Raw genomic sequence first — 25,063 nt, forward strand, 5'->3', positions numbered from 1 at the left:
ACGATATATTTTAGATGGTGGTGTCATGTGTGTACCTTTTGGTTATATATAAATGGAATAAAGAATGGAGAAAATCTCTAGATTGGTATATAGATGGAAAACATAATGAGTGTGAGAAATACCAGATCCGAGAGGTTGAGAGGATCACTGGTCAGAAGGTCCTCAAGACTGATAAACGTATTCATTTGTTAAGTGGGGTAATGGAGGGCGGGAAGAAAAATATATTAGAGTGGAGTGAGAACTTTGATGGTTATCAACCGGATAATAAATATTATAATTTTAAAATGGTATGTGGATCGGGAGGAGGACAGACCAGGTCCCTCCATGAAACATATCATTTTATAAACGCACAGAGAAAGGTGCTTAATGTAAAGTTTATCAATATCCTAGATGGGGATGAGTTCCATAAGCGAATGGAGTTGTTTAAAAAATTAGAAAATGAGCAAATATTCATAGGATCAATGAGGGATTTTGAATGTCGCGTGGTTCTTGGAGGTTAAGTAAGGACTCCCCCATTCACTTACATGTAAAAGGAGAAAGGGGTGTCGCGGTAATAAGGGGAAAAATGGGCAGTTTGGGGAAAAGTCTCATCTAAATACATGGGTGTCCTGGAAGCCCCATTATCTCCCTACTTCGGTCACATGGTCAGGCAGCCATATTGGATCAAAGAAAGAAAAAAAACCCTTAAAAAAAACACAAGTCGGCTCCCACCAAGTTGGCTGCATGGTGTAAGTATTCTATGAATACCACCTAGTTTATTTCTTGCTATGTTCATAATAAACCAGTGCACTATTGGGTCTTGGGACAGGGTCTGGAACCTATCTCCCCTTGTACCATGTTAAAAGTGATTCACCTTAACCGACTTCGCTTTCAACTCATTTTGTGGAAATATTTAAATTGCCACTTTAACTTGTCCACCAAATTTGTCCTACCAGCATGACACTGGCAGCTCCCATAGGTTCTAGTAAAAACAATGCACAAAGAGGAAAAATGAAAAAGAATAAGAGATGCAGATATAAACTATATATTGAACTGGATTGCTTCTACAGGAATTATGAAAGCTCAAAATTATCACTACTTTTATCTATTTTCTATCCTTTTGTTTGTAGTTTGCAAAGGCAATATAGTGCGTTTGGTCAGAAAAGTTACTTTCACCTAGCCCTGAAATAAGGAAACCTCTTTACAGGACCACTGTGCAGGAGGGGCCTAACTAGGCGAGGTGGAAAAATAAATTTCCTACCCCGCCTGGGTGTTTTTTACCTTCGCAAAAGCGGAAGGTTATGTTTTGATCGCTGTGTATTTATTTGTATGTCTGTGTGTGTGTGTGTGTGTGTTATTCGCATAACTCAAAAAGTATTCAACCGAATTGCATGAAATTTGGTGGGATGATTGGTTATTATATGGGACACATTTGATTAGATTTTGGGAGCAATCGGGTCAAAGGTCAAGGTCAAGGTCACGAAAAGGTCAAAATCGTATTTTTACCATAGCGCGGTCAATTTTTATCCAATTGGCATGCAACTAATGCCAAAATGTTCAGAATTCAATGCCCGATCTTGTTTGTCATAACTCGGTCAATTCTTATCCGATTTGCATGAAATCAGCACCAAACTGTTCACTGTTCTGTTCCCTACACTCCCATGCCAAGTACAGAACAGTAGCTGCGGCGAAGGTATGCGCTCTACCGAGTGCCCGTTCTAGTTTTAGGTTTTTTTTCTCCGTACTGGATGGCCGTTGTCTCCCGAAAGAAGCTCATCCACCCTTTGTCAGGTGATGTTTTTAGACTTGGCAGGGTGTCACAATCACCCTCCCCACCAGCAAAGCCAGCGAGTCTGTCGGTTTAGTTCCTGACAACCCGACCATGCGGCAGGTAGCACTAGGTAAGTTGACTTAAAAAAAAACCCAATTGCATTAACATACTGTTTCTCAAACTAATCAATATATCTAAGGGTACTTTGTGAAACGTGCACCAGCTGCTTGATACGAGCTTCAGTCTCTGAAAGACTGATCAGGTTACCTCTATATCTCAAATAGCAAAAATATTATTAAATTAAATTTAAATACAGATGAAGTTGCATGAGTAGTGAGTATATGAAAGCAAATCTAGTGGTTTTACCGTTTTCATTTTGATAGTATGCTGGCTTTGGTGTTTATGGTCACGTATTGAGGTTAGTATCTGGTACGTAGATCAGTCCTATAGCTCTATCTGGTACAATCCATAGCACAATTCAAAAGCAAGTAAAGATTATCTTAAGTAAAACGGCATAACCAAGTAATGCATAAATAACATTATTTTCAATGATAATACCAGGAGCCGCCATACTTCCCATTTTCATTGGCTGAAAATGTCAGATGACTGATTTAAATATAAAACCTCAAATGTCAAAGGCAAACAAGTCTGTTTAAATTCACTTTTCAGACTCTTTTTGAGTAATTGTCCATTGTATTGCTGTCTCTCCCTCTCTTTCTCACTGACAGTTGCGATGGATGGTGACACAGCCATGATAACATACGGCCCGTTGCATTGTTGCCACTCGGTTCAACTGGCGTGACGACGGATCAAAACGGAAGACTGCATCCGTCGTGTCTCCCTGCTCTCCCTTCCCTCCAAGAATGAAAATGTTCCCATTGCAGACAGTCATACCACAGTGCTCCTAAGGGAGACAAACGGAAATGTCATTCGAATGAGGAACAGCAGAAACAGAACTGGCACCACAATGACAAAGTATGCTATCACTTGTATTTATGAGTCAAGCAGAGCTGTGTCCTTTTCACTGTTATGGTGAAAAACGAAAAAAACAATGTGGGTTGGGAAGGGATTTAATTTAATATTTTATATTTTCAAAGTTACTTAAACAATTTTCCTTGCACAATTCAACCTTTTTCAATCCAATATATACACAAAGAATTAAGTTAAGCACCCCCCCCGTTTTTTTACAACCTCGCACATTACAAGTTTGTTGTCGTCAAAACAGTGTAATATACCCATGATATTGCTATATTTTCTGGAGAAGTGATATTATGGTCACATAAAAACATAACAATCATGCCGTTTTCAATATTTTATTCTGAATAATTTAAGGTGAAATTTTTTGGGAATTTTAGGCATATTTTCACCTCAATTTAAGTATGGAGCTATAGGTCCATCACGGACAGTGTGGATGACGTTTATGTTTTCTAACGTACAGTCATTGTTCTGAGAAGACCTCTAGCGATCTTTGCGTCAATAACGTGTGTAGGACCCACGTGATCGGATCACTGACTCAACCAATCACTTTTTTTCACTTTGATCACTCAATTTCATCAATGGATAATTGCTAATGTCATACCAATCATTATTTGATCTCACATACCTTAGCATATATGCCAATGTATACATATACACAAAGAATATATATTAGGGGGTGCTTACCTTAATTCGTTGTGTAGGGGTGCTTAACTTAATTCTTTGTGTATATATGTATAGTCTATTGAGTAAAAGGGCTGACAGGATTGCCCGAGAGGTATTCACACTTCACCTCCAAGCTGTGTAGCACAGGTTCAAATCCCGACAGCTATAAACTCGAAGGGCCATTGGTAGAGAGCATACCTCCACCAGGCTGGACAGTTTATGTTTCGCATCCCACCGATAGGCTGGATCTGAATTCGGACCTGAACCAAAATCTAATCGGCTTGTTCTTGTTGCCCAACTAACTATTCCACCAAGTTTAAGTCATAACTTGTCCATAACTTTTTGAAATATCATGCTATATATCGCTTTTCGCCCGATCTCCCAATGGTGAAGAATCACTTAAAAAATTCTACCAGCCGGATCCGGATCTGGATCTTCACCAAAATCGAATCTAATCGTCCTTGTCCCACACCCAACCAGTCCACCAAGTTTCGTCCAAATCCGTTTTTTTTTTTGTGATTAATATTAGCTCTTTCACGACCCTCGATCATGTATACAAAAAAAATACAAAAAAAAAAACTCCATCCTTTTGTTTAACCTACTTTATTAAGTGTTAGATTGCAGTGTTGGTATGCAGTGGCTCATTTCCAAGACGACATTTTCCTTACCTGTTTTTCTGCATTGTTTAAAACTGTCTCCCAGGAATCATCTGAAGGATCATAGCAGAGGATCTCAGAAGTGAGCCCCCCTACTATGAACACACAACCGTTGAGACTGGAAGCACTGATGCAACGCTGAGCAATGGGCATGGGGGCACGTAGGGTCCACGTGCATTTGTCTGGATCAAAGCATTGTACCTGGGGGTGTTTGAGGCAAAATGATTTTGCAGTAACATATTACCATACAACTTTGGGCAGCAGCTGGAAATAAGACTGTAAAGGGCTGAGATTAATTTGGGGAAAATTGGGGAAAGAGGAAGAGCATTGGAATGCAGACTCTTAACTTTTGGAGCAGCAATCACGTGCAACTACAGAGTCAAAATGACAAACTGCGTCACAAAAAATATATATTTCCAACAATAAAACAAGTAAATCATTAATAAAAAGTGTGCTTTTGAAATCACCTTGGGCTGACAGGATGGCATAGACCATAGAGGTACGCACACTCGCTCTAGGCTGTCTCGCCTGGCTTCGAGATCCGACCCAGCTAAAAACTGTCATCCCAGTGTTTCACAGGCAGAGTGATTCACCAATGTGTGTGACGTCCCCCCAAATGGACGTTAAACTGGGAATCCCGTCTCTGCCAGCATGAGTTGGTGGACGTTAAAGATCCCTTGGTATCCTTCGCAAAAAGTAGGCGAGTATCGCCGGCACCATGGCCAAATTCCAAATTCCTGCCCTAACTAGGCGAATGTCAGGCCAGTTCGTGAAAGACTTGGACCGAGCTACATAAACTGGGCACCATCCGCCACACCATCCATGTACGTTTTTTTTTGGGGGGGGGGATATAAGATCGAGGCTCGTGTAAGAGCTAACATTAATGACAAAAAAAAAACCGGACACATGAGACGAAATAAAGGGAGTGGGAGACAAGATGGGGAGAGAGGGGGAAGCACATAAGTACAACATTTGAGAGCAGGGACATCCTGAGATCTGTGGGTGGGAGAGGGCTTGGGGGGATGAGGCATGGGAATGGGGGGGGGGGAGGAGGCGTGGGAAGGGGGATGGGGGGAGGCGGCATGGGAATGGGGGGGGGGAGGCGTGGGAAGGGGCGTGGGGGGAGGAGGCTTAGGAAAGGGGATGTGGGGAGAAGGCATGGGAATGAGGATGGGGGTAGGAGGCGTGGGAAGGGGGGTGGGGGGAGGAGGCGTGGGAATAGGGGTGGGGGGAGGAGGCGTGGGAAGAGGGATGTGGGGAGGAGGCGTGGGAAGAGTGGTGGGGGGAGGAGGCGTGGGAAGGGGGTTGGTTGGGGGGAGGTGGCATGGGAAGCGGGGTGGGAAGAGGAGTGTGGGGAGGCGGCGTGGGAAGAGGGGTGGGGGGAGGAGGGGTGGGAAGGGGGTTGGGAGGAGGAGGCGTGGGAAGGGGGTGGGGGGAGGAGGCATGGGAAGGGGGTGGGGGGAGGAGGCATGGGAAGAGGGTTGGGAGAAGGAGGCATGGGAAGGGGGGTGGGGAGAGGAGGCGTGGGAAGGGGTTGGGAGGAAGAGGCATGGGAAGGGGGGTGGGGGAGGAGGCGTGGGAAGAGGGTTGGGAGGAGGAGGCGTGGGAAGGGTGATGGGGGGAGGAGGCATGAGAAGGGGGGTGGGGGGAAGGGGGTGGGGGGAAGAGGCGTGGGAAGCGGGGTGTGTGGAGGAGGCGTGGGAATGGGAATGGGCGGGGAGGAGGCGTGGGAAGGGGGGTGGGGGGAGGAGGCATGGGAACGGGGATGTGGGGAGGAGGCATGGCAAGGGGGTTGGGGGGAGGAGGCATGAGAAAGGGGATGGGGGGAGCAGGCGTGGGAAGGGGGTTGGGAGGAGGAGGTGTGGGAAGGGGGATGGGGGGGAGGAGGAATGGGAAGGGGGTGGGGGGGGGGAGGAGGCATAGGAAGGGGGGTGGGGGGTGGGAGAGGTAAAAAAATTCTAGCACAACTGTACCAAGGTGGGATTAATAAATAGTGGCCATTAAAGAGCAACAACTTTTGAAATCACCTTCAAAATATTGTAGTTGTGACTTAAACTTTCATCTCTGTATTATATTGTTACTTAGAGTTACGAAACTTTTTGTTCCCTAATAAAAAGTAGTAAACTCCAAATGACAGGGGAAATGACTTTCAACATACATGGTTTTTGAAAGCAAATACATGGAGAAATCCGATTATTAGTAAAACTAGTCTTAGCCTAGAGGAATAATGTTATTAACATAATTATTTTTGTCGTTATTATTAAGATTACTATTGTGATTGACAGCAAAACAATGACTCACCTGATCAGAACAAGTTTTGTCATCTGTTTCTCCACCGACCACAAACAGACGCCCACGACATGCGACAAGAGCTGATGAGCTCACAGCCAAAGGGAGAGGATCTGCCGTACACCAAATATTCATTTCCGGGTCATAAATCTCAACGCTGTTCAGCCGCTGGGAACCATCATATCCTCCGACTGCATACACCTGGGAATTAGAAACAAAAACAACATTGGTCAGGACATGTATGTGAACCTACAGAAACATGGCGGGGTTAACGCTTGCCAAATGTAGAATGACGCGTCTCTTGATTTCGGGTGTTATGGTTGTTGGACGGTGCTGTGAATTGGGTTGTCTGGGTAAAGAGTAATAATCTTACGATAATTCACCAAATGTCTGTCCGTCTGTCTGTCCGTCCGTCCGTCTGTTCCCAGGTACCGCAAAAACGGCTGAACCGATCGCAACGATATTTTGGGTGGGTAATCCTGGGACCCCGTGAGTAAAATAGGCTATTGTGGCGGACACAAGCAAGGGACACGAATTCAGCGCACCAGCAGGTGGCGCGAACGTCCAGGCGGGGAACTGGCATGCATGCCCCGCCTATCGACCGATCGGCCACGCCCGGGGACGAGGCGTGGCCTCGGCACATATATGCGAGCTCTAAGCTCGAGCCCGCCCAGTGCTGCAGTTCCGAGCTTTCGCAATAAAGACTCTTTTGGTTTTAACAACGCGTTGTGGCCTACCTTTTTGGCAAGCAAGTTGTGTGCGCAGCACAACACTTCACTGGTGACCCCGATTGGTTCAGCCGTTGCTGTCCACCGAACGCGCCATGGCCAACAACGCCGTCACGGTAAAACTCCCAGAGTTTTGGGAAGCACAGGCCGATGTGTGGTTCGTGCAGGCCGAAGCACAATTTCAGCTTTGAGGCATAACGGCGGACGAGACCCGTTACTACCACGTGGTCGCCTCCCTCGGGCCCGGCATGGCCGCCCGAGTCGTGTCCATCCTGCGGCACCCGCCGGTCGACCACAAGTATGGGGCGCTCAAACGTCTCCTCATCGCCACATTCGGCCTCACGGAGATCGAACGGGCCGACCGCCTCCTGGACATTCCCGAACTCGGCGACACACGACCATCCGTGCGGATGGATTATATGCTGTCGCTGCTGGGTGACCAAGCCCCAGATTTCTTATTCCGGGTGCTTTTCCTGCACCAGCTACCGCTACAGGTACGCCTCGCGCTGGCCGGTTCCAACATAAAGGAACCCCGTGCCCTGGCCGTAGAGGCCGACAAGTTCTTCGCGGCTTGCGACACGCGGGCGAGTTAACGGTGCGGCCGTCGTGGATCCCGAGGCTGATGCTACTGCGTCCCCCGTGGCCACTGCCATGCCCCGCCCACCACCACCGCTGCCGAGAAAACCGCGGCCGCCACCGCCCTCGCCGCCGCAAGCCTGGTGCTATTTCCACGCCAGGTTCGGCCACAAGGCTAAGAAGTGTTGCCCGCCGTGCTCGTTTGGCAGGTCGGGAAACGACCAGGCCGGCGCTCGGTAGCGGCCCTGAGCGTCGGCCAATCCGGCAGCCTCCTATTCATCACGGACACCTTGTCCGGGCGCCGTTTCCTCTGTGACACAGGAGCGCAGGTAAGCGTCATCCCAGCCTACACGTCCGACAAGCGAACCGCGAGCCGGCGCCCCGCTTTGCTTGCCGCCAACGGTACACCCATCCACACATTCGGGAAGCGCTGCCTCTCCCTGCGGTTCGGAGGGCAGTGCTTTCAATGGTTGTTCGTGACCGCTAGCGTGCCCATGGCATTGCTCGGTGCGGACTTCCTATGTGCGCATGGGTTGTTGGGAGACGAAAAGCGCAGAAGGCTCGTCCAGGCCGAAACCTTTAGCTCGCTTGCTTGTTCGCTGAGCAGCTCGTTGAGCGGCTCACTGAGCGGCTCACCGAGCGGCTTGCCAAGCGGCTTGCTGGACGGTTCTGTCCCGGCGAGTTTGGTTTGCATGCCTCCGGCAGCGGACGACTTTACTCACCTCCTCGACAGTTTCCCGGCCCTCACGCGGCCCACCTTTTCAGCGGTGGCTGTTAAACACGGGGTGGAGCACCACATCCCCATGGTCGGGCTGCCGGTCTATGCCCGGGCACGCCGGCTCGAGCCCACGAAGCTCGCGGTGGCGAAAGCGGAGTTCGCCATACTGGAGCGGCTGGGGATCGTGCGGCGCTCCAACAGCGCGTGGGCTTCCCCGCTGCACATCGTGCCGAAGCCCAGCGGGGGATGGCGGCCGTGCGGGGACTACCGCTGGCTCAACGATGCCACCACCCCCGACCGCTACCCGGTCCCACACATTCAGGACTTTTCCGCCCGGTTGGCCAACACGACCATGTTTTCGAAGGTGGACCTCATCCGGGGCTACCATCAGGTCCCCGTCCAACCGGATGACGTCCCGAAGACGGCCGTCATCACCCCTTTCGGCCTCTTCGAATTTCTAAGGATGCTCTTCGGGTTGAAGAATGTGGCTCAGGCGTTCCAGCGGCTTATGGATAGCGTCTTGCGCGACTTAGCTTTCCTGTTCGTCTACCTGGACGACATCCAAGTCGCGAGCGCGTCCCGGGAGGACAACCTGCTCTACCTCCGCACGCTGTGCGAACGCCTGGGCCAGCATGGCCTAATCATCAATCCCGCCAAGTGCCGTTTCGGTGTCGCCACCATCGACTTCTTGAGGCACCGCATCACCGAGCACGGGGCCGTCCCTTTACCGGCCAAGGTGGAGGCTGTCAGGGATTTCCCGCGGCCCCGCACGATCAAGGGGCTCCAGGAGTTCCTGGGCATGGTAAACTTTTACCACCGCTTCGTGCCCCACGTCGCCCAGCTCCTCCGTCCCTTGCACGAGGCCCTCCGGGGCAAGCCGGGCAAAGGTGACATCGCCTGGTCGGAGCCGATGGCCGCGGCGTTCGCGGGCGCAATGCTGGCTCTGGCCGACGCCACCATGCTGGCGCACCCGGCGCCCGATGCACCGATCGCCTTCACCACCGACGCGTCGGATTACGCGGTGGGCGCGGTGCACGAGTAATGGGTGCGTGGTGCTTGGCAACCGCTGGCGTTTTTGAGCCGGAAGCTTCGCCCGCACGAACGCCGGTACAGCACCTTCGACCGCGAGCTGCTCGGGCTCCACCTGGCGTTTCGACACTTCCGCCACCTGCTGGAGGGCCGCCCGTTCATGGCCTTCATTGACCACAACCCCTTGTGTTCGCGATGGCCAAGGTCGCCGAGCCATGGTCGGCACGGCAGCAGCGCCACCTCTCTGCCGTGTCTGAGTCCACGACGGACATCCGTCACATGGCGGGTAAGGACAACCCGGTGGCGGATTGCCTTTCCTGGACCGTCGTGCACGCGGTCCACCTCGGGGTCGACTCTGCCCGGATGGCGGAGGCCCAGACCGCCGACCCCGGCGTCCAGGCCTTGCGGACCGCCATCACGGGCCTCCGCGTCACCGAGATGCCGTTCGACACCGCGGGCACGGCCCTCCTATGCGACGTCTCCCTCGGCTGGCCTCGCCCCATCATGCCCGCTGGCTGGCAGCGCCCGGTGTTTGATGCCATCCACGGCCTGTCCCACCCTGGCGCGAGGGCATCCCAGAAACTCGTCGGGGCAAAGTTCGTCTGGCATGGCCTCTGGAAGAACGTCCGCGACTGGGCCAGGACGTGCCTCGCGTGCCAGCGCGGAAAGGTCCACCGCCACACCCAGGCACTGTTGGCCTCGTTTACGGTGCCCGAGCGGCGGTTCGACCACGTGCACGTCGACTTGGTGGGACCTCTGCCCCCCTCACGAGGGTTCACCCACCTCCTCACCATGGTCGACCGCACCACACGGTGGCCGGAGGCCGTCCCATTGGTGGCGACGTCTGCGGCTGAGGTGGCGCAAGCCTTTATCGCCACTTGGGTTGCCCGGTTCGGTGCCCCCTCAGACATCTCGTCCGAACGCGGCCCCCAGTTCACCTCGGAGCTCTGGGCCGCGGTGGCACAAGAAATCGGGGTGAAGCTACACCACACCACGGCCTACCACCCCCAGGCCAATGGCCTGTGCGAGTGCTTTCATCGCTCCATGAAGGCCGCGCTCCGTGCCAGCCTCTGCGACGGCGGCTGGGTCGACAGACTCCCCTGGGTCCTGCTGGGCCTCAGGACGGCGCCCAAGGACGACCTGCGCACGTCCTCGGCGGAGCTGGTCTTCGGGCAACCACTGCGGGTACCGGGTGAATTTATCCCTGACTCCACGGTCCGCGGCACAACAGCGCTCCGCCCTTCAGGAGACCGCCCGGAGGTTCGCCCCAGTGCCAACGGCACACCACGGTTGCCCGCCTTCCCACGTCGCCCCGGAGCTTCGCATGGCAAAGTACGTGTTCATCCGGCACGACGCCCACCAGGCACCGCTACGGCCCCTGGACGACGGGCCCTTCCGCGTGTTGGAGGCCGGGGACAAGTTTTTCACGGTCGACATCGGCGGTGCCCCGGATCGCATTTCCGTGGACCGCCTCAAGCCGGCCCACCTCGATCCGGACCACCCCCCGCCAGCGGCTCTGCCTCCGCGCCGAGGCCGCCCCCCAGCGGTCGGACCCCCGGCACCCCCCAGCCCCGCCGTCCCGCCACCCCCCAGACCGGCACCCATCGCCAGGGGGCGTTTCGGCCGGGTCATCCGGCTTCCCCGCAAACTCACTCTTCAGGTGCGCGGGAATTCTGGGGGGGCGCGTGTGGCGGACACAAGCAAGGGACACTAATTCAGCGCACCAGCAGGTGGCGCGAACGTCCAGGCGGGGAACTGGAATGCATGCCCCGCCTATCGACCGATCTGCCACGCCCGGGGACGAGGCGTGGCCTCGGCACATATATGCGAGCTCTAAGCTCGAGCCCGCCCATTGCTGCAGTTCCGAGCTTTCGCAATAAAGACTCTTTTGGTTTTAACAACGCGTTGTGGCCTACCTTTTTGGCAAGCAAGTTGTGTGCGCAGCACCACACCACTATATTGTTTTTCAAATTTTCCAATTTTCCAGTTTTTCCAAACACAAAGAAAAGAAGAACCACCTTTAGAGGCCATTTTTCCCCGCAGAGCAGGGGTTGGCCCTTTTTTAGGGCACCATGGTCACCTTTTTGAAGCCAATGTTTTATGGCCGGATGCCCTTCCAGCCGCCAACCCTGTTAGTCGCCAACCCTGTTAGTCGCCTCTTGCGACACACAGGGAATTACCAGTAAACTGGTAGCTACTTTGCCGACCTCGGAAGGATGACAGGCTGAGTCAAACCACCTGGCAGTTAATTCAGCGATTGACCGGGATTCGAACCCAGGATCCTAGGATCCCAAGCCAGCACCCAAACCACTAAGCCAACACCAAACACAATAGAATAATATTTACTGATATGAACAGTGATGTGTCTTTTATTGAAATTCTACAAATACTGTTTAGATTTTGATGATTTGCATGTGATATGATTTAACGGATGTTTATATAAATCGTTTAAAATAAAAAGCCTTCAATTTCTGATATTTTGCCTTTTCATTTGGGCCTCCCAATTGAAGCCCCACCCGTGGGGCAGGTACCGTTGCTCGTGTATGTTAATAGGAAGAATTGTGGTGGCTGTTCATTTCAATGCTCTGTAGCCTTGGATGATACTCTTAGTGTCTTGTTACAGGATCTCACCTTTCCATGCAGAACGGCCATCTTGTGTCTCCAGCGGCCCGTGATGAGGGGGGCCGCACGCATCCAGGAATCAAAATGGACTTTGTACAACCACACATTATGGGAGTGCAGGCGACCACCTAAATGAGAACAGGTGATAATCAAAACATGAGGGGATGCGAAAGGTGACGAACATGAGAGCGAAGCACAAAGGTAGTTTGGCGATTCTAGTACAACTGTACCAAGGTGGGAAAGTGAGGAACGTTATCAGGAAAATTTATTTTTAGTTTGGAGACCCTTGTAGGTGAAACTTTGACAAATTGGAAGAGCCTATGCAAATGAGCAATACACAAGGAGTAATATGTGGATACAACAAGGCCTACCAGAGACGAGGATGTCATTTCGGAGAGCACAAACAGCATATTCAGATTTTGCAAATTCCGGAAGTTTCACCAGAGATGTCCAAGATCCAGAGAGAGGCTCGAAGCAATCTACATAGGGAAAGTTGAAACCTCCCATCCTTTCACAACCGCCAACCACAACCACGACCTCTTTGCAACTCGCAAATCTGAAATGCATCACCCACAAACGTGTTTGGAAATGTGATCACAAATGCAAAGAAAATAGACTTCCAAATCACAGGATCCTAATAGTTACAAAGAGGCAATCCCAAAAATGAAGGATCAGAAGGAACCAGGTAACCTCAGATTTATTTCCCAAGTAAAGGGTCAATATTTCCCCCAGGGCCTAGACTATGGTCTTCTTAGGCCATTCAAATTCTTTTTTTTTCTTTTTTTTCTTTATAAAAGTTTTAGAGTGGCTTAGAAGACATGGCTTCGTATTTTATGAGTAACAACTGAATATTGAAGGATTAAGGAGTGAAGGATCATACTGATGTGATGGTAATTATATAGTGCACAAACAAAAAGATCAAAATTAAAATGTTGTGCCTCTTATTGCTCGTTATGTGCGAAGTAGTGTTGCTGTGTCATATTTTTCATATGACGTAGCTGAAAGAGCTGACCTTTAACATATGAAAGGAAAGAAAGAAAGAAAAAGTTATTTTGTGCAAAGTGGAAGTTTTTGGTCTGTAATTCATCTGACTGTATGACAATAAAAAAAACAATTTCCTTCTTTGCCAAAGGGTAGAAAAACAATGGAACTTTTCAGGGCAGCACGGTCATGGTCAGAGTGCTGATCGGTCCCCTTGGACCGGCCCTTTCTCTCTCGTCTCTAACTCTGTCATGGCCCTGACTTCGTGAAGGAGAAGGTGCACCATCCTGGATGTGGGGGATCGCTGTGTCTCTCCTGCGAGATTGTGCCGTGGGCTTGTTCAAGAGAACTGTTTGGGGCTATACAACAACAACAACAACAACAACAACAACAACGGAACTCTTACACTTACATTGGTCGTGTTTTGTGCATGTTAGAAAAATAAAGATGTAAGCGTAGTCTTCCCAACAAGTGCTTTAAAATGTGTTTTATCCCAAAATTAAGTAATTTTTATTGCTCTTTATCCTACTATAGAAAATAAGGCAATGTCTGGATGTCTTTTCCTTATGGAATCTAAAAACGGTTGTGCCAATCTCCAATCAAATTTTGCATTCATGTTTGGGGTACTTCTGGTCAGGTCAAAGGTATTAAATAAACCCCTCCCTCCTTCCCTCGTGAATGTGAGGAGTGACTTGCGATTTTCGCCTGTAAATGTGGAATAGTGCAAGTGGTTTAACCCACCCATCCCTCTCTCCTGCCAGAGGGGAGGGAAACGATGCCAAATCTGAAAACAAATACTCTTACTCCCATAGGGAGCGGGTAAGTCTAGTTTTAATAATGATCACATTTCTCCATATATTGCCCTTTCAAAACAGTGTATGTTGAAAGTCATTTCACCTGTAGGTCATTTGAAGTTTATTGCTTTTTTACTGATTAACACAAAGTTGCCTAACTCCGTGAGTAACGATAATACAGAGATGCAATTTGTTCACTATATATAGTGATTTTAATAATGTGAAATTCAGCACATGGGAATAACATAATATTTGCTAAAGGGTTTACTCATCGAAATGACAACATAAAGCTTCATTCCAGTTTAATCTGGTTCCAGGATATTGAAGTTTCAAATTTAGAAACGAGGTATGAATGTCTCAAGAAATGCGAGTTTGAATTTGGATTTCGAATAACGGAGATAAAGGTAGGATACAGAGCGAGTTTGTTATATACAGTGCATTCAGCTTAGCCATGGCTGTATGCTTCGGATCATTGCCCTGTTGGAACGTAAACCTTCGCCACAGTCTTTTGCACTCTGAACGAGTTTCTCCTTAAGGATTTGCCTGTATTTGGCTGCATTCATTGTTCCCTCCATCCTTACAAGTCTCCCAGTCCGTGCTGCTGAAAAACATCACCATAACATAATGCTGCCACCATCATGCTTCACGATAGGGATGGTTTTAAATGGGTGTTGGTTGAGCCATGCTTTGGTTTCTGCCAGATGTAGCGCTTTGCATTCAGGCCAAAGAGTTCAATTTTCATCCCATCAGACCACAAAATATTTTGCCTCATGCTCCCAGAGTATGTCACGTGCCTTTTTGCAAACTTCAGGTGTGCTGTCCTGTGTCTTTTTCTCAGGAGTGGCTTCCGTCTGGCCACTCTCCCATAAAGTTTCGATTTGTGAAGTGCTGCAGAGACTGTTGTCCTTCCAGCAGGGTCTCCCATCTCAGCCAAGGAACTCTGTAGTTCTGTCAGAGTGGTCATTGGGTTCCTGGTCACCTCCTGGACCATCGTCCTTTTTGCCCGGTTGCTTAATTTGGTTGGACGCCCAGCTCTAGGAAGAGTCTTGGTAGTTCATATTCATTCCATTTCCCAAGGATGGAGCTCACTGTGCTCATGGGAACTTTCAACACTCTAGAAATTGTTTTATACCCTTCCCCAAATCTATGTCTCCTCACAATTCTATCTCCGAGTTCTACGGACAGTTTCTCGGACTTCATGGTAGAGTTTTTGCTCTGACATGCACCGTCAACTGTGGGACCTTACATAAAAGGTATGTTTCTTTCTAAATCATGCCCAATCAATTGAATTGGCCACAGGTGGATGACAATCTACTTGTAGAGACATCAAGGATGATCAAAGGAAATCGGGTGCATCTGAGCTCAATTTGGAGTGTCATAGCAAAGGGGTTGAATATTTGATGACTTAAGACATTAAAAAACTTTTCATTATAATGAATTTGCAAAAACAATTTTTAAAAATAATTCCACTTTCACATTATGGATTATTATGTATCGATCAGTGACCAAAAAAATCTAAATTTAATCCATTTTCAATTCAGGCTGGAACACAACAAAATGTGAAAAAGTCAAGGGGTGTGAATACTTTCTGAAGGCACTGTAGGATAGAAATAAAAAGGAGATTGTCCAAAATGAAATGTCACAAAAAGTTGAACTTATTGCTATTTTCAATTGTAAGTATTCCCCAATGAATCCACAGATTTAATTGAAATGCTCACTCAAATACCCAAAGTATCTATTAGTCACACCAATATTTGTAATGATAGACTTCCTGCATAAGAAAAAGCAAAAAAAGATGATATCAGTATGTACATGGACATGGAGGAATGCATGTGAATGTATGAGAGAGATAAAGTGGAAAGAGCTGTTTCACTCCACACAAAGAATGAGGTTGAGGAGCAAGAGCAGAAATATGTACAGATTTATAGAATTATGGGAAAGGGGATTGAAAATATGTTGTAGTTGAGTGACACATTAAGACAAGGACATGACATGAAGACGTGTGAGTTGGTAATAAATATATCATGCGAGACCTTCGTGGTCGAGTGCGAGTTGATTCGACTTCCTTTCCCAGCACGTGATGTCGTCGGGCCTCTTGAAGAAGTGGGAAACATTCCGGTACTCCCCGAATGAGTGCATCTCCTTCTACAGCCTTGACTAAATAGGCCGGACCAAGCAGAGGTAACCTTACTGTTGCTAGCACTGCGCTCAGCTGGGTGATGCGAGTTGTGGGTGCACAGTGGACCCAGCGCATCAGTGCCTGTCAGGGTAAAATAACATGAGAACCTGGTCTGATACCATATTTGAAATGCATACTGTCGGTTGTAATCGACACAGAGTTGTTAGTGTTTTTTGTGAACTGTATAATATTTTCTGGGCTTTTTGGTTTATTTCGAATGTGTTTGTTTCCATGTATTGTGAATGCTACATTTCAGATTTTATCAATCATGAATATTTCATTTCAGACACACAGATGCAGGAATAACTGTTAACCTTGTTTGTTGCTATGCTATTGTGGCACCTGGCTTGCATCATGACACTGTGGCACCTGGCTTGAAACCCATATCTGTCTGTCTCCCCCTCTCCCCCTGTCCCCCTCTCTCTCTCCCGCATTCCCGCTCTCTCAAGAGGTGCTCAAAAATTTATTGGAAGGACCCTCACCTTTCTAACATGAACAGTGGACACATTGCATATTCAACTCAGCAATGGATAAAAACACCAAATCTCAAAAATGAGGTTGGGGGACACCTCATTTGACATCTCTCGAGCCTTTTATACTGTCTGGCACCCAGCTTTATTTTCCAATCTATCTGCCAATGTCATTTGAACTGGCCTTCCTTGAATGGTTATCAGATTTCCTCCACGAGCAGTAAAAACGGATTGCTCTTGAAAGTATTCCGTGTCGGGATCTTCCTGTTGAGGCCAGTATACTGCAAGGCAGCATTTTAGGACCAACATTCGTTTCAATGACCACTTTGCCTCCATGTAAAATCCTTTGCACGATTTTGTTGAATACTGCACGTGGTGCAGAACAGTATGCCATGCCTCTCTGAGGGAGGTGGTGAAAAATAAGTTGTTGATCAGCTCCAAGGAACACATGTCTTTCAATATAGGAAAGTCCCAAGCTATTAATTGTCTCTCCATAAGGATTTACTGTCAAATCCCACAGTTTACTTTTCTGGCCAACCTCTGGAAAAGACGCAATCCCTGGAAAATATGTATATCACAATCTCTCCTGGGAGGAGCATACAGTCACGTGAAAAAGTAAGTACACCCCATGTAAAGTTTTGACTTTTTCAACATATTTCAACATACAGCTATTTGATCTTCATTTCAACAATATTGATAGATAAAGGTGATATAATATAACAAATATCATGAAACATTTACATTTTGTAGTCTATTGTATAATTTAAATAAACATAAATGCCAATTTCGCACGTGTAAAAAGTAAGTACACCCCATGTAAAGTTTTGACTTTTTCAACATATTTCAACATACAGCTATTTGATCTTCATTTCAACAATATTGATAGATAAAGGTGATATAATATAACAAATATCATGAAACATTTACATTTTGTAGTCCATTGTATAATTTAAATAAACATAAATGCCAATTTCGCACGTGTAAAAAGTAAGTACACCCCATGTAAAGTTTTGACTTTTTCAACATATTTCAACATACAGCTATTTGATCTTCATTTCAACAATATTGATAGATAAAGGTGATATAATATAACAAATATCTGAAACATTTACATTTTGTAGTCTATTGTATAATTTAAATAAACATAAATGCCAATTTCGCATGTGTAAAAAGTAAGTGTCGATTCCGGAGTTCCGGTCGTGTTTCAGTCCGGCGGAATAAACGAGCCTTGAACCTGCTACGAGCGTCTCGCCTCCTTGTTACCAGCAACTCCAAGAATGCACTCTATCTTTACAAATTATAGCAAATTTTTTTGGTATGAGAGAATTTGGTTGATAAAGAGCGTAAAATGGGGTTCAGTTTTGTCCTTCACCTACTTTATTCTTGCAGGATAATTTATAAAGACAATAGTGGATGACTATTAATCATAGGTAGAAGGCGACAGCTCAGTAAAAAGCGAACTTAGTGCCCGATATTGCACGGACACCCCGAGCGAGCAGCTGTTGTTTATCTCACACGATGGCAATAGTAGCACCAATGATCGCCTTCAATATGTTTAATTGGGGAGTTTTGCATGGAAGAAAAGAAAGAAATCTATTTAATTCCACAGTGATTTGCACACCCTGAGGGATCCTTTGTATATTATAGGTAATGAGTTAACTGGGTAATGTGGGTCCATGGTACTGAGCTAATACTCCAATAGGGCAATTAGTGACGTGGTGGTAGGGCGATGGTTTCGCATGTGGAATGTTTGAAGGGGATAGTGTGAAGTGGGGTTTGGGAGGCCACTGCATACTTTTCAAAGTATTCCCATACTGGACTTTTTCCCCCATGATGAGAATGATTATTAGCCCTCATTGGACTTAATCCAAAACAGGGGATTATGGATTGGGTCTCGTCTGTCTGTCCGTCCGTCCGTGTGTATGTATGTGTGTGTGTGCGTCTGCAACCATATATCGGAGATGTATGGACCAATTTTGTTCATACTTGGTACAAAGACAATACATGATATGACGGTATATGTAAGCAAATCATTTTGTTTAGCGAAGCGATCAAAGATGGCCGACTGGCTGCTATTTTAGTTGTAAAAAACCTGATGTTGAACACGTCCCCAACCATTTCTTGAACATGCGTGGTCAGATTTTGTTCAAACCTGGCACAGAAATAACGAACGATGGCTTAGATATGCACGTCATTTTTTTTTTCGAGATCACATCCAAGATGGTGGACTGGCTGCCATTTTGTTATTTAAACGTGTCTAAATCCATTTCTCAAACATGCATGGTCGTATTTTGTTCAAACTTGGTACAAACTTGGTACATGAGAATATACATATGCAGAAGATTTTGTTTTGTAATCCGACCAAAGCTGACCGACTGACGGCCTTTAACTCCGTTCAGCAAAATTACTAAAACCACGGGGTCTATGACATTTTATGTCTTTTTCTTCTTGTTTTATTTCCAACTTCAACTTGTATAAAAAACGATTTTGTTTTGAAGTGAGATGAGATGATGTCTACACGAGTAGTGCTGGGCCGATATCAGTATTGGTAAGCAGCACAGGCCGGTATCGGTATCAATATCGCGGATCGCCATTGCCTTTAGAAACAGCCACGACGACAAAGGAAAATACGATCACTTGTACGGTGCTGAGGGTTAAAAGATAAAACGTACTGTACCTTCCTAGTACGTCTTGGACATCATACGTTCAACTGTTCCAGGTGAAGCCGAGTACATCAAAGCTTTAAAAAGCATTTATTCAAGGATTTGTAAACACATTTCTTAGATTTGTTGGTGACGTACCGATATTTTTTATGGATATGTCGATTTTTTAAATTTTTTTTCATACAGATTTTTTTCGGTATGCAAATATAGTATAATTTCCAATACCAGTATATCGATACGAAAAATTATATCGATATAACCGGTATATCGATACATAACCGGGTCCTGCTTGTAAGCAATATGTCCGACAAACCACGTGTCTGACAACGTTTCAGTTATCAAACTTTAATCCCCATAGCGAGTCGATGGCATACGTAAAATTTCAATATAAATGTTTTGCTTCGATCCAATATGACTGCCAAACCATGTGAACTATAACGTCGTACTTATCAAATTGTATTCCTCGTCGCTCATAGTTTTGTAAGCCCTAACGTATAAATCATTGCTCGCAGTTGCAAGTGGCACATTTTGGGATCGACAAGCCATGAGAAATACAGTTTGATAGAAACGACACGATAGAATGACATTGACATTGGAGCGAGTGGCGTGGGACAGCATATACATTACAACGGGTGGCAGTAGATGGCATCAGCATTGGAATGGGCATCGCTCGGTACCCGGCATAACTGCTCGCAGTTATAAGCAGCAGTTCTAGTTGTTTTCTTAATATTACTGTATTTTATTTGTTTTACTTTAGCTTTATGTAACTTTCCTATAGCCTGTCAGATTTAATGGATTGATACCTTGTTTGTGGCGATTTGCATAAAAATAAAAAAAATACCTCATTTTTAACCCTTTGAGTACGGGATTTTTTTTTTTGATAAAAATACCCCCGGTACGGGATTACTTTGGCATTTTGGTACGGGAATACAACCACATACTGACGATCTACTTATAGGTATAGTCGATGACGTGTAGTAACATCATCCGTACACAAAACTTTTTCGCGGGTTGCGGCACTGGACGTCATCCGTACTCAAAGGGTTAAGGCCCGGCTGCCTCCAACGTTTATGTGGTAATGGGTTCGGCTTCGTGTTGGATCGATTGAAGCTGTGTTAGTGCTGCAGATGTGTGAGGACGGGAGTTATGTTAATGGTTATGCTTTTGATTCTGGTTAGGAGTTGACTTCCGTTTCTGGTTACCTGGTCATTGTCGCTTCTCTTGCTCCTCCAAGTGATTTTCTTCTTAAAAAGCTAAGTAATCCCATTGGTTGTTATCTCCATTTGCGGGTTTCAGAAGGTGGGAGGAAGTTCTCCCAGAACTCAAAATCTCCACCTCATTTTTCAGTAAAGATCATTATTCATGAACCAAAGTGTGAAACTTTGGTCGGCCTTAGCTGCCAGCTTTGTTCGTTTCAACTCGTTCATGAATCTTTCTCCTCTACCGTTAGTCCCCCATGCTTCATGTGCAGAATATGCTTTGCAGTGGAGGACGATTCCCTTCTCCTCTAAGCTCCAGCTCTGCTCAATTAATCTTCTCCGATTCGTCTGGAACCGAGTTGTTGTTGGTGGTTGTAGAACAGGTGGCACCTTTTTTTAGCTTTTAGTCTGGTGTTGAACTCTGTCCTATCATGAGTCAAGGATCCCCTTCCCCATTGGAGAAGGTGCAGTCATTATCCTTTTCAGCACACATTCCGGCTGCTCGGTGTGGCCGCACAGACTTAGGCCTCAACCTACGTGGGGTCTGTGTCCCTTAGTTCATTTTCTGTAACTGATTGTCATTGTTTGGCATATTTTTGTTACAGCCAAACATTTTGCTTTCCACAAGACGCCGTATGGCCTCGGTTGCTTGACAATGGTCACTGATGACACTCAGAGTAGTTGTGCCACAAAGGTATATGCCAGGGTTGTGCGTCTGCCTGCTTGCTTTCTCCCCACTGGTTTGCTTAATAGTTTGCTGATACTCGTGATTGCTCACAGGGGTGGTTATCACAACCAAACCCAAGTAATTCTGGATTTGTCTGTGCTCAGTTTCGCATCCATTCATCTCTTTTTCCCTCGCGTGTGGAACAGACGCGGTTTCTGTTGTCTTGTGCTTTTCCAAAGTCTTTCAAGCTTTCCAAGTATTGGCACCTCACGCCTTCTCCCACACCCACTTTCTATGTGTTACTCCTTGTACCTCGTCGTTCACTCCTCCATGAGCCTTCTTATATTATAAAGCTCTTTCATAATTTCTGATTTTCTGAATATGCCAACGAAGAACCCGTTTTTACAGACAGGTTTATTCCCCCAGAATTATGTATGGGTTAATTCCTCAATAATTACAGACAGGTTAAGTCCCCTAGAATTACAGACAAGTTAAATACCCAATAACTTGTGATGGGTTAATTCCCCTAGAATTATAGACAGCTTTATCCCAGAATTAAGGACAGGTTAAGTACCTGAGAATTACGAACGGGTTATTTCCCCCCAGAATCACAGACGTGTTCAGTACCTGAGAATTACGGACGGGTTAATTCCCCCAGAATTACAAATGGGTTAAATACCCAAGAATTATCCCCAAAAAAACAATCTATTAATGGCCCCTTTCACCTCCCTGATATTGACCAAAAATATCCTGGTCTATAATAATAATAATAAATGCCTGTGTGTGTGTGTGTGTGTGTGTGTGCGTGTGTGTGTGTGTGTGTGTGTGTCAGTCAGTGCGTCTCATCCATAACTCCAAAACCATGAAACCAAGTGGCCCGAAACAATTATAATCCACAAACACGTACGATTACCTTTTCAACAGTCACTACTGCTGTTTATTACTTAACTGAAAGGGATGAAACCTGACATTCTTGAGGCGTTCCATGTTTATTGTGTCTCCCACAGACTGACGGACCCAAATCAAGATCTACTGTAATCTATATACCCCAGAGAGGTCACTAACATGACTCCTCCTGCCACTCCCAGACAGAGTGGATGTACTCGTCTTTTAAATCCCACTCATTCCTCCTGAGTTTCCAGTTGTTAGGTACAGAAAATTACCCGAAGCCATACTCCATCCTTATCCATGATATTTTATATCCTCAATAACCCACCTCTCCCCAACCCTCTACCTCCACACATCAATTTACAGGTTGTTATCTTTTCTTCCTTCTCTGTCCTCCTCCTGTTGCTGTCCAAATGCACCATCAGTGTATTGTTTTCTACCCTCTATCTGCTCAGTCTTAAATGAGCCTCGAGCATGTGCACAATTTTTTTTTTTTTTTAAATGAAGAGTGCACCTTGGATAAATAGATGTACAGGAAGAATATAAATGGCATTATAAGATGAAGCATTTATGTAAAATCATTGTGCATATGTCAATGTAAAACAAATGGTGATAAAGTGAGTTCAGAAAGGAAATGGTAAAAGGAAAAGGACAATGAATGAATATCACCTCAAAAACAACCTCTTCACTCTCAACATTCAAGTCATCGCTTGACAGGAATTCCAGGAGCTCAGGAAGCTGAAGTTCCAAAAATTCCTGCTGCATCGAAACAGCAGAAAATGTCTCCAATGCAAAAGTGCGGGCTTGGGCAGCGAGCCCTGTGAGTCCATGAGCGGTGGAAAAGCGATGGATGCCAAGTGCATTCTCCACATGTAACTGTCCCTCAAGAAAACGAGTGCTCGCATCCACAATACTTTGTAGCTGGAAGAAAGATGGTAAGAATTAAAACCCCGAGGAAATATGATTTAACGTGAGAAAGCAAGAAATAAATTAAATAACTGTCTGTTATCTCAATTAAAAAAAACAATGCATAATTAAATAACCCAATCATCTTGATATCGCTTGCCAAGTCAGACGTTCCGTATCAAGCGTTCCATTGCATGGAGTGCTTCAGCCACGTGATGAGCACTCTACAAACTCATTGATTAATAGAGCACGTGGCGAGCACTCGACAAACTCATTGATAATGGAGCACGTGGCGAGCACTCTACATACTCATTGATAATAGAGCATGTGGCGAGCATTCTACACTCATTGATAATAGAGCATGTGGTGAGAATTCTACAAACTCATTGATAATTAATAGAGCACGTGGCCAGAACTCAAAAACTCATTGATAATGGAGCACGTGGCGAGCACTCTACATACTCATTGATAATAGAGCATGTGGCGAGCATTCTACAAACTCATTGATAATAGAGCATGTGGCGAGCATTCCACAAAATCATTGATAGTAGAGCATGTGGCGAGCATTCTACAAACTCATTGATATAATTAATAGAGCACGTGGCCAGAACTCAAAAACTCATCGATAACAGAGCACGTGGCCAGCACTCCACAAACTCATTGATAATAGAGCACGTGGCCAGAACTCTAGAAACTCATTGATAATAGAGCACGTGGCCAGCACTCCACAAACTCATTGATAACAGAGCACGTGGCGAGGATTCTACAAACTCATTGATAATAGAGCACGTGGCCAGAACTCAAAAACTCATTGATAATAGAGCACGTGGCCAGCACTCCACAAACTCATTGATAATAGAGCACGTGGCCAGAACTCTAGAAACTCATTGATAATAGAGCACGTGGCCAGCACTCCACAAACTCATTGATAACAGAGCACGTGGCGAGGATTCTACAAACTCATTGATAATAGAGCACGTGGCCAGAACTCAAAAACTCATTGATAACAGAGCACGTGGCGAGCATTCTACAAACTCATTTATAATAGAGCACGTGGCGAGCATTCTACAAACTCATTTATAATAGAGCACATAGCGACCACTCGACAAACTCAGATAATAGAGCATGTGGCGAGCACTCTACAAAATCATTGATAATGGAGCACGTGGCGAGCACTCTACAAACTCTGATAATAGAGCACATGGCGAGGATTCTACAAACTCATTGATTAATAGAGCACGTGGCGAGCATTCTACGAACTCATTTATAACAGAGCACGTGGCCAGCACTCTACAAACTCATTGATAATGGAGCACGTGGCGAGCACTCTACAAACTCTGATAATAGAGCACATGGCGAGCATTCTACAAACTCATTTATAATAGAGCACGTGGCGAGCATTCTACAAACTCATTGATAAATAGAGCACGTGGCGAGGATTCTACAAACTCATTGATAATAGAGCACGTGGCGAGGATTCTACAAACTCATTGATAATAGAGCACGTGGCGAGAATTCTACAAACTCATTGATAATAGAGCACGTGGCGATGATTCTACAAACTCATTGATAATAGAGCACGTGGCGAGCATTCTACAAACTCATTTATAATAGAGCACGTGGCGAGCATTCTACAAACTCATTGATATAATAGAGCACGTGGCGAGGATTCTACAAACTCATTGACAAAAGAGCACGTGGCGAGCGCAGGGTAATAAAAATACTCCAATGATACAATTTCCTTCAGAAACTCCAAATGAAACCACTGATTTAAAAAAATAATTAATGGTTCCACTGGGGATTGAACCCAGGGCCTTCTGCGTGTAAAGCAGACGTGATAACCACTACACCATGGAACCACTACAGATAATCACTACACCATGGAACCACTACAGATAATCACTACACCATGGAACCACTACAGATAATCACTACACCATGGAACCACAACAGATAGCCACTACACTATGGAACCACTACAGATAATCACTACACTATGGAACCACTACAGATAATCACTACACCATGGAACCACAACAGATAGCCACTACACTATGGAACCACTACAGATAATCACTACACTATGGAACCACTACAGATAATCACTACACTATGGAACCACAACAGATAGCCACTACACTATGGAACCACTACAGATAATCACTACACTATGGAACCACGACAGATAATCACTACACTATGGAACCACTACAGATAATCACGACACTATGGAACCACCACAGATAATCACTACACTATGGAACCACTACAGATAATCACTACACTATGGAACCACTACAGATAATC

General features: G+C 46.2%; 1 protein-coding gene and 1 non-coding gene across 5 annotated transcripts in view; both read right to left on the reverse strand.

Moving 5' to 3' along the window:
- Window positions 1–1,707: 1,707 nt before the first annotated feature.
- KLHL24 (kelch like family member 24) overlaps window positions 1,708–25,063 on the reverse strand; it is an 87,123-nt gene continuing 63,767 nt past the window's right edge. For all 4 annotated transcript variants that reach the window (XM_068100063.2, XM_078783993.1, XM_068100064.2 and 1 more), the window contains 7 exons: window positions 22,520–22,771; window positions 15,818–16,044; window positions 12,381–12,565; window positions 12,019–12,137; window positions 6,349–6,537; window positions 4,060–4,248; window positions 1,708–2,654 (listed from right to left, as the gene is read on the reverse strand). In XM_068100063.2, coding sequence (XP_067956164.1) covers window positions 2,469–2,654; window positions 4,060–4,248; window positions 6,349–6,537; window positions 12,019–12,137; window positions 12,381–12,565; window positions 15,818–16,044; window positions 22,520–22,771 — 1,347 coding nt within the window. In that variant the 3' untranslated portion in view covers window positions 1,708–2,468. The remainder of the gene's footprint in view (window positions 2,655–4,059; window positions 4,249–6,348; window positions 6,538–12,018; window positions 12,138–12,380; window positions 12,566–15,817; window positions 16,045–22,519; window positions 22,772–25,063) is intronic.
- On the reverse strand, window positions 24,543–24,615 carry TRNAV-UAC (transfer RNA valine (anticodon UAC)). Its single transcript has one exon. It is a non-coding gene; the product is annotated as a tRNA-Val (tRNA).

The sequence above is a fragment of the Myxine glutinosa genome, chromosome 1, assembly GCF_964187855.1.
Source record: "Myxine glutinosa chromosome 1, kmMyxGlut1.1, whole genome shotgun sequence".
NCBI classification, from domain to species: Eukaryota; Metazoa; Chordata; class Myxini; order Myxiniformes; family Myxinidae; genus Myxine; species Myxine glutinosa.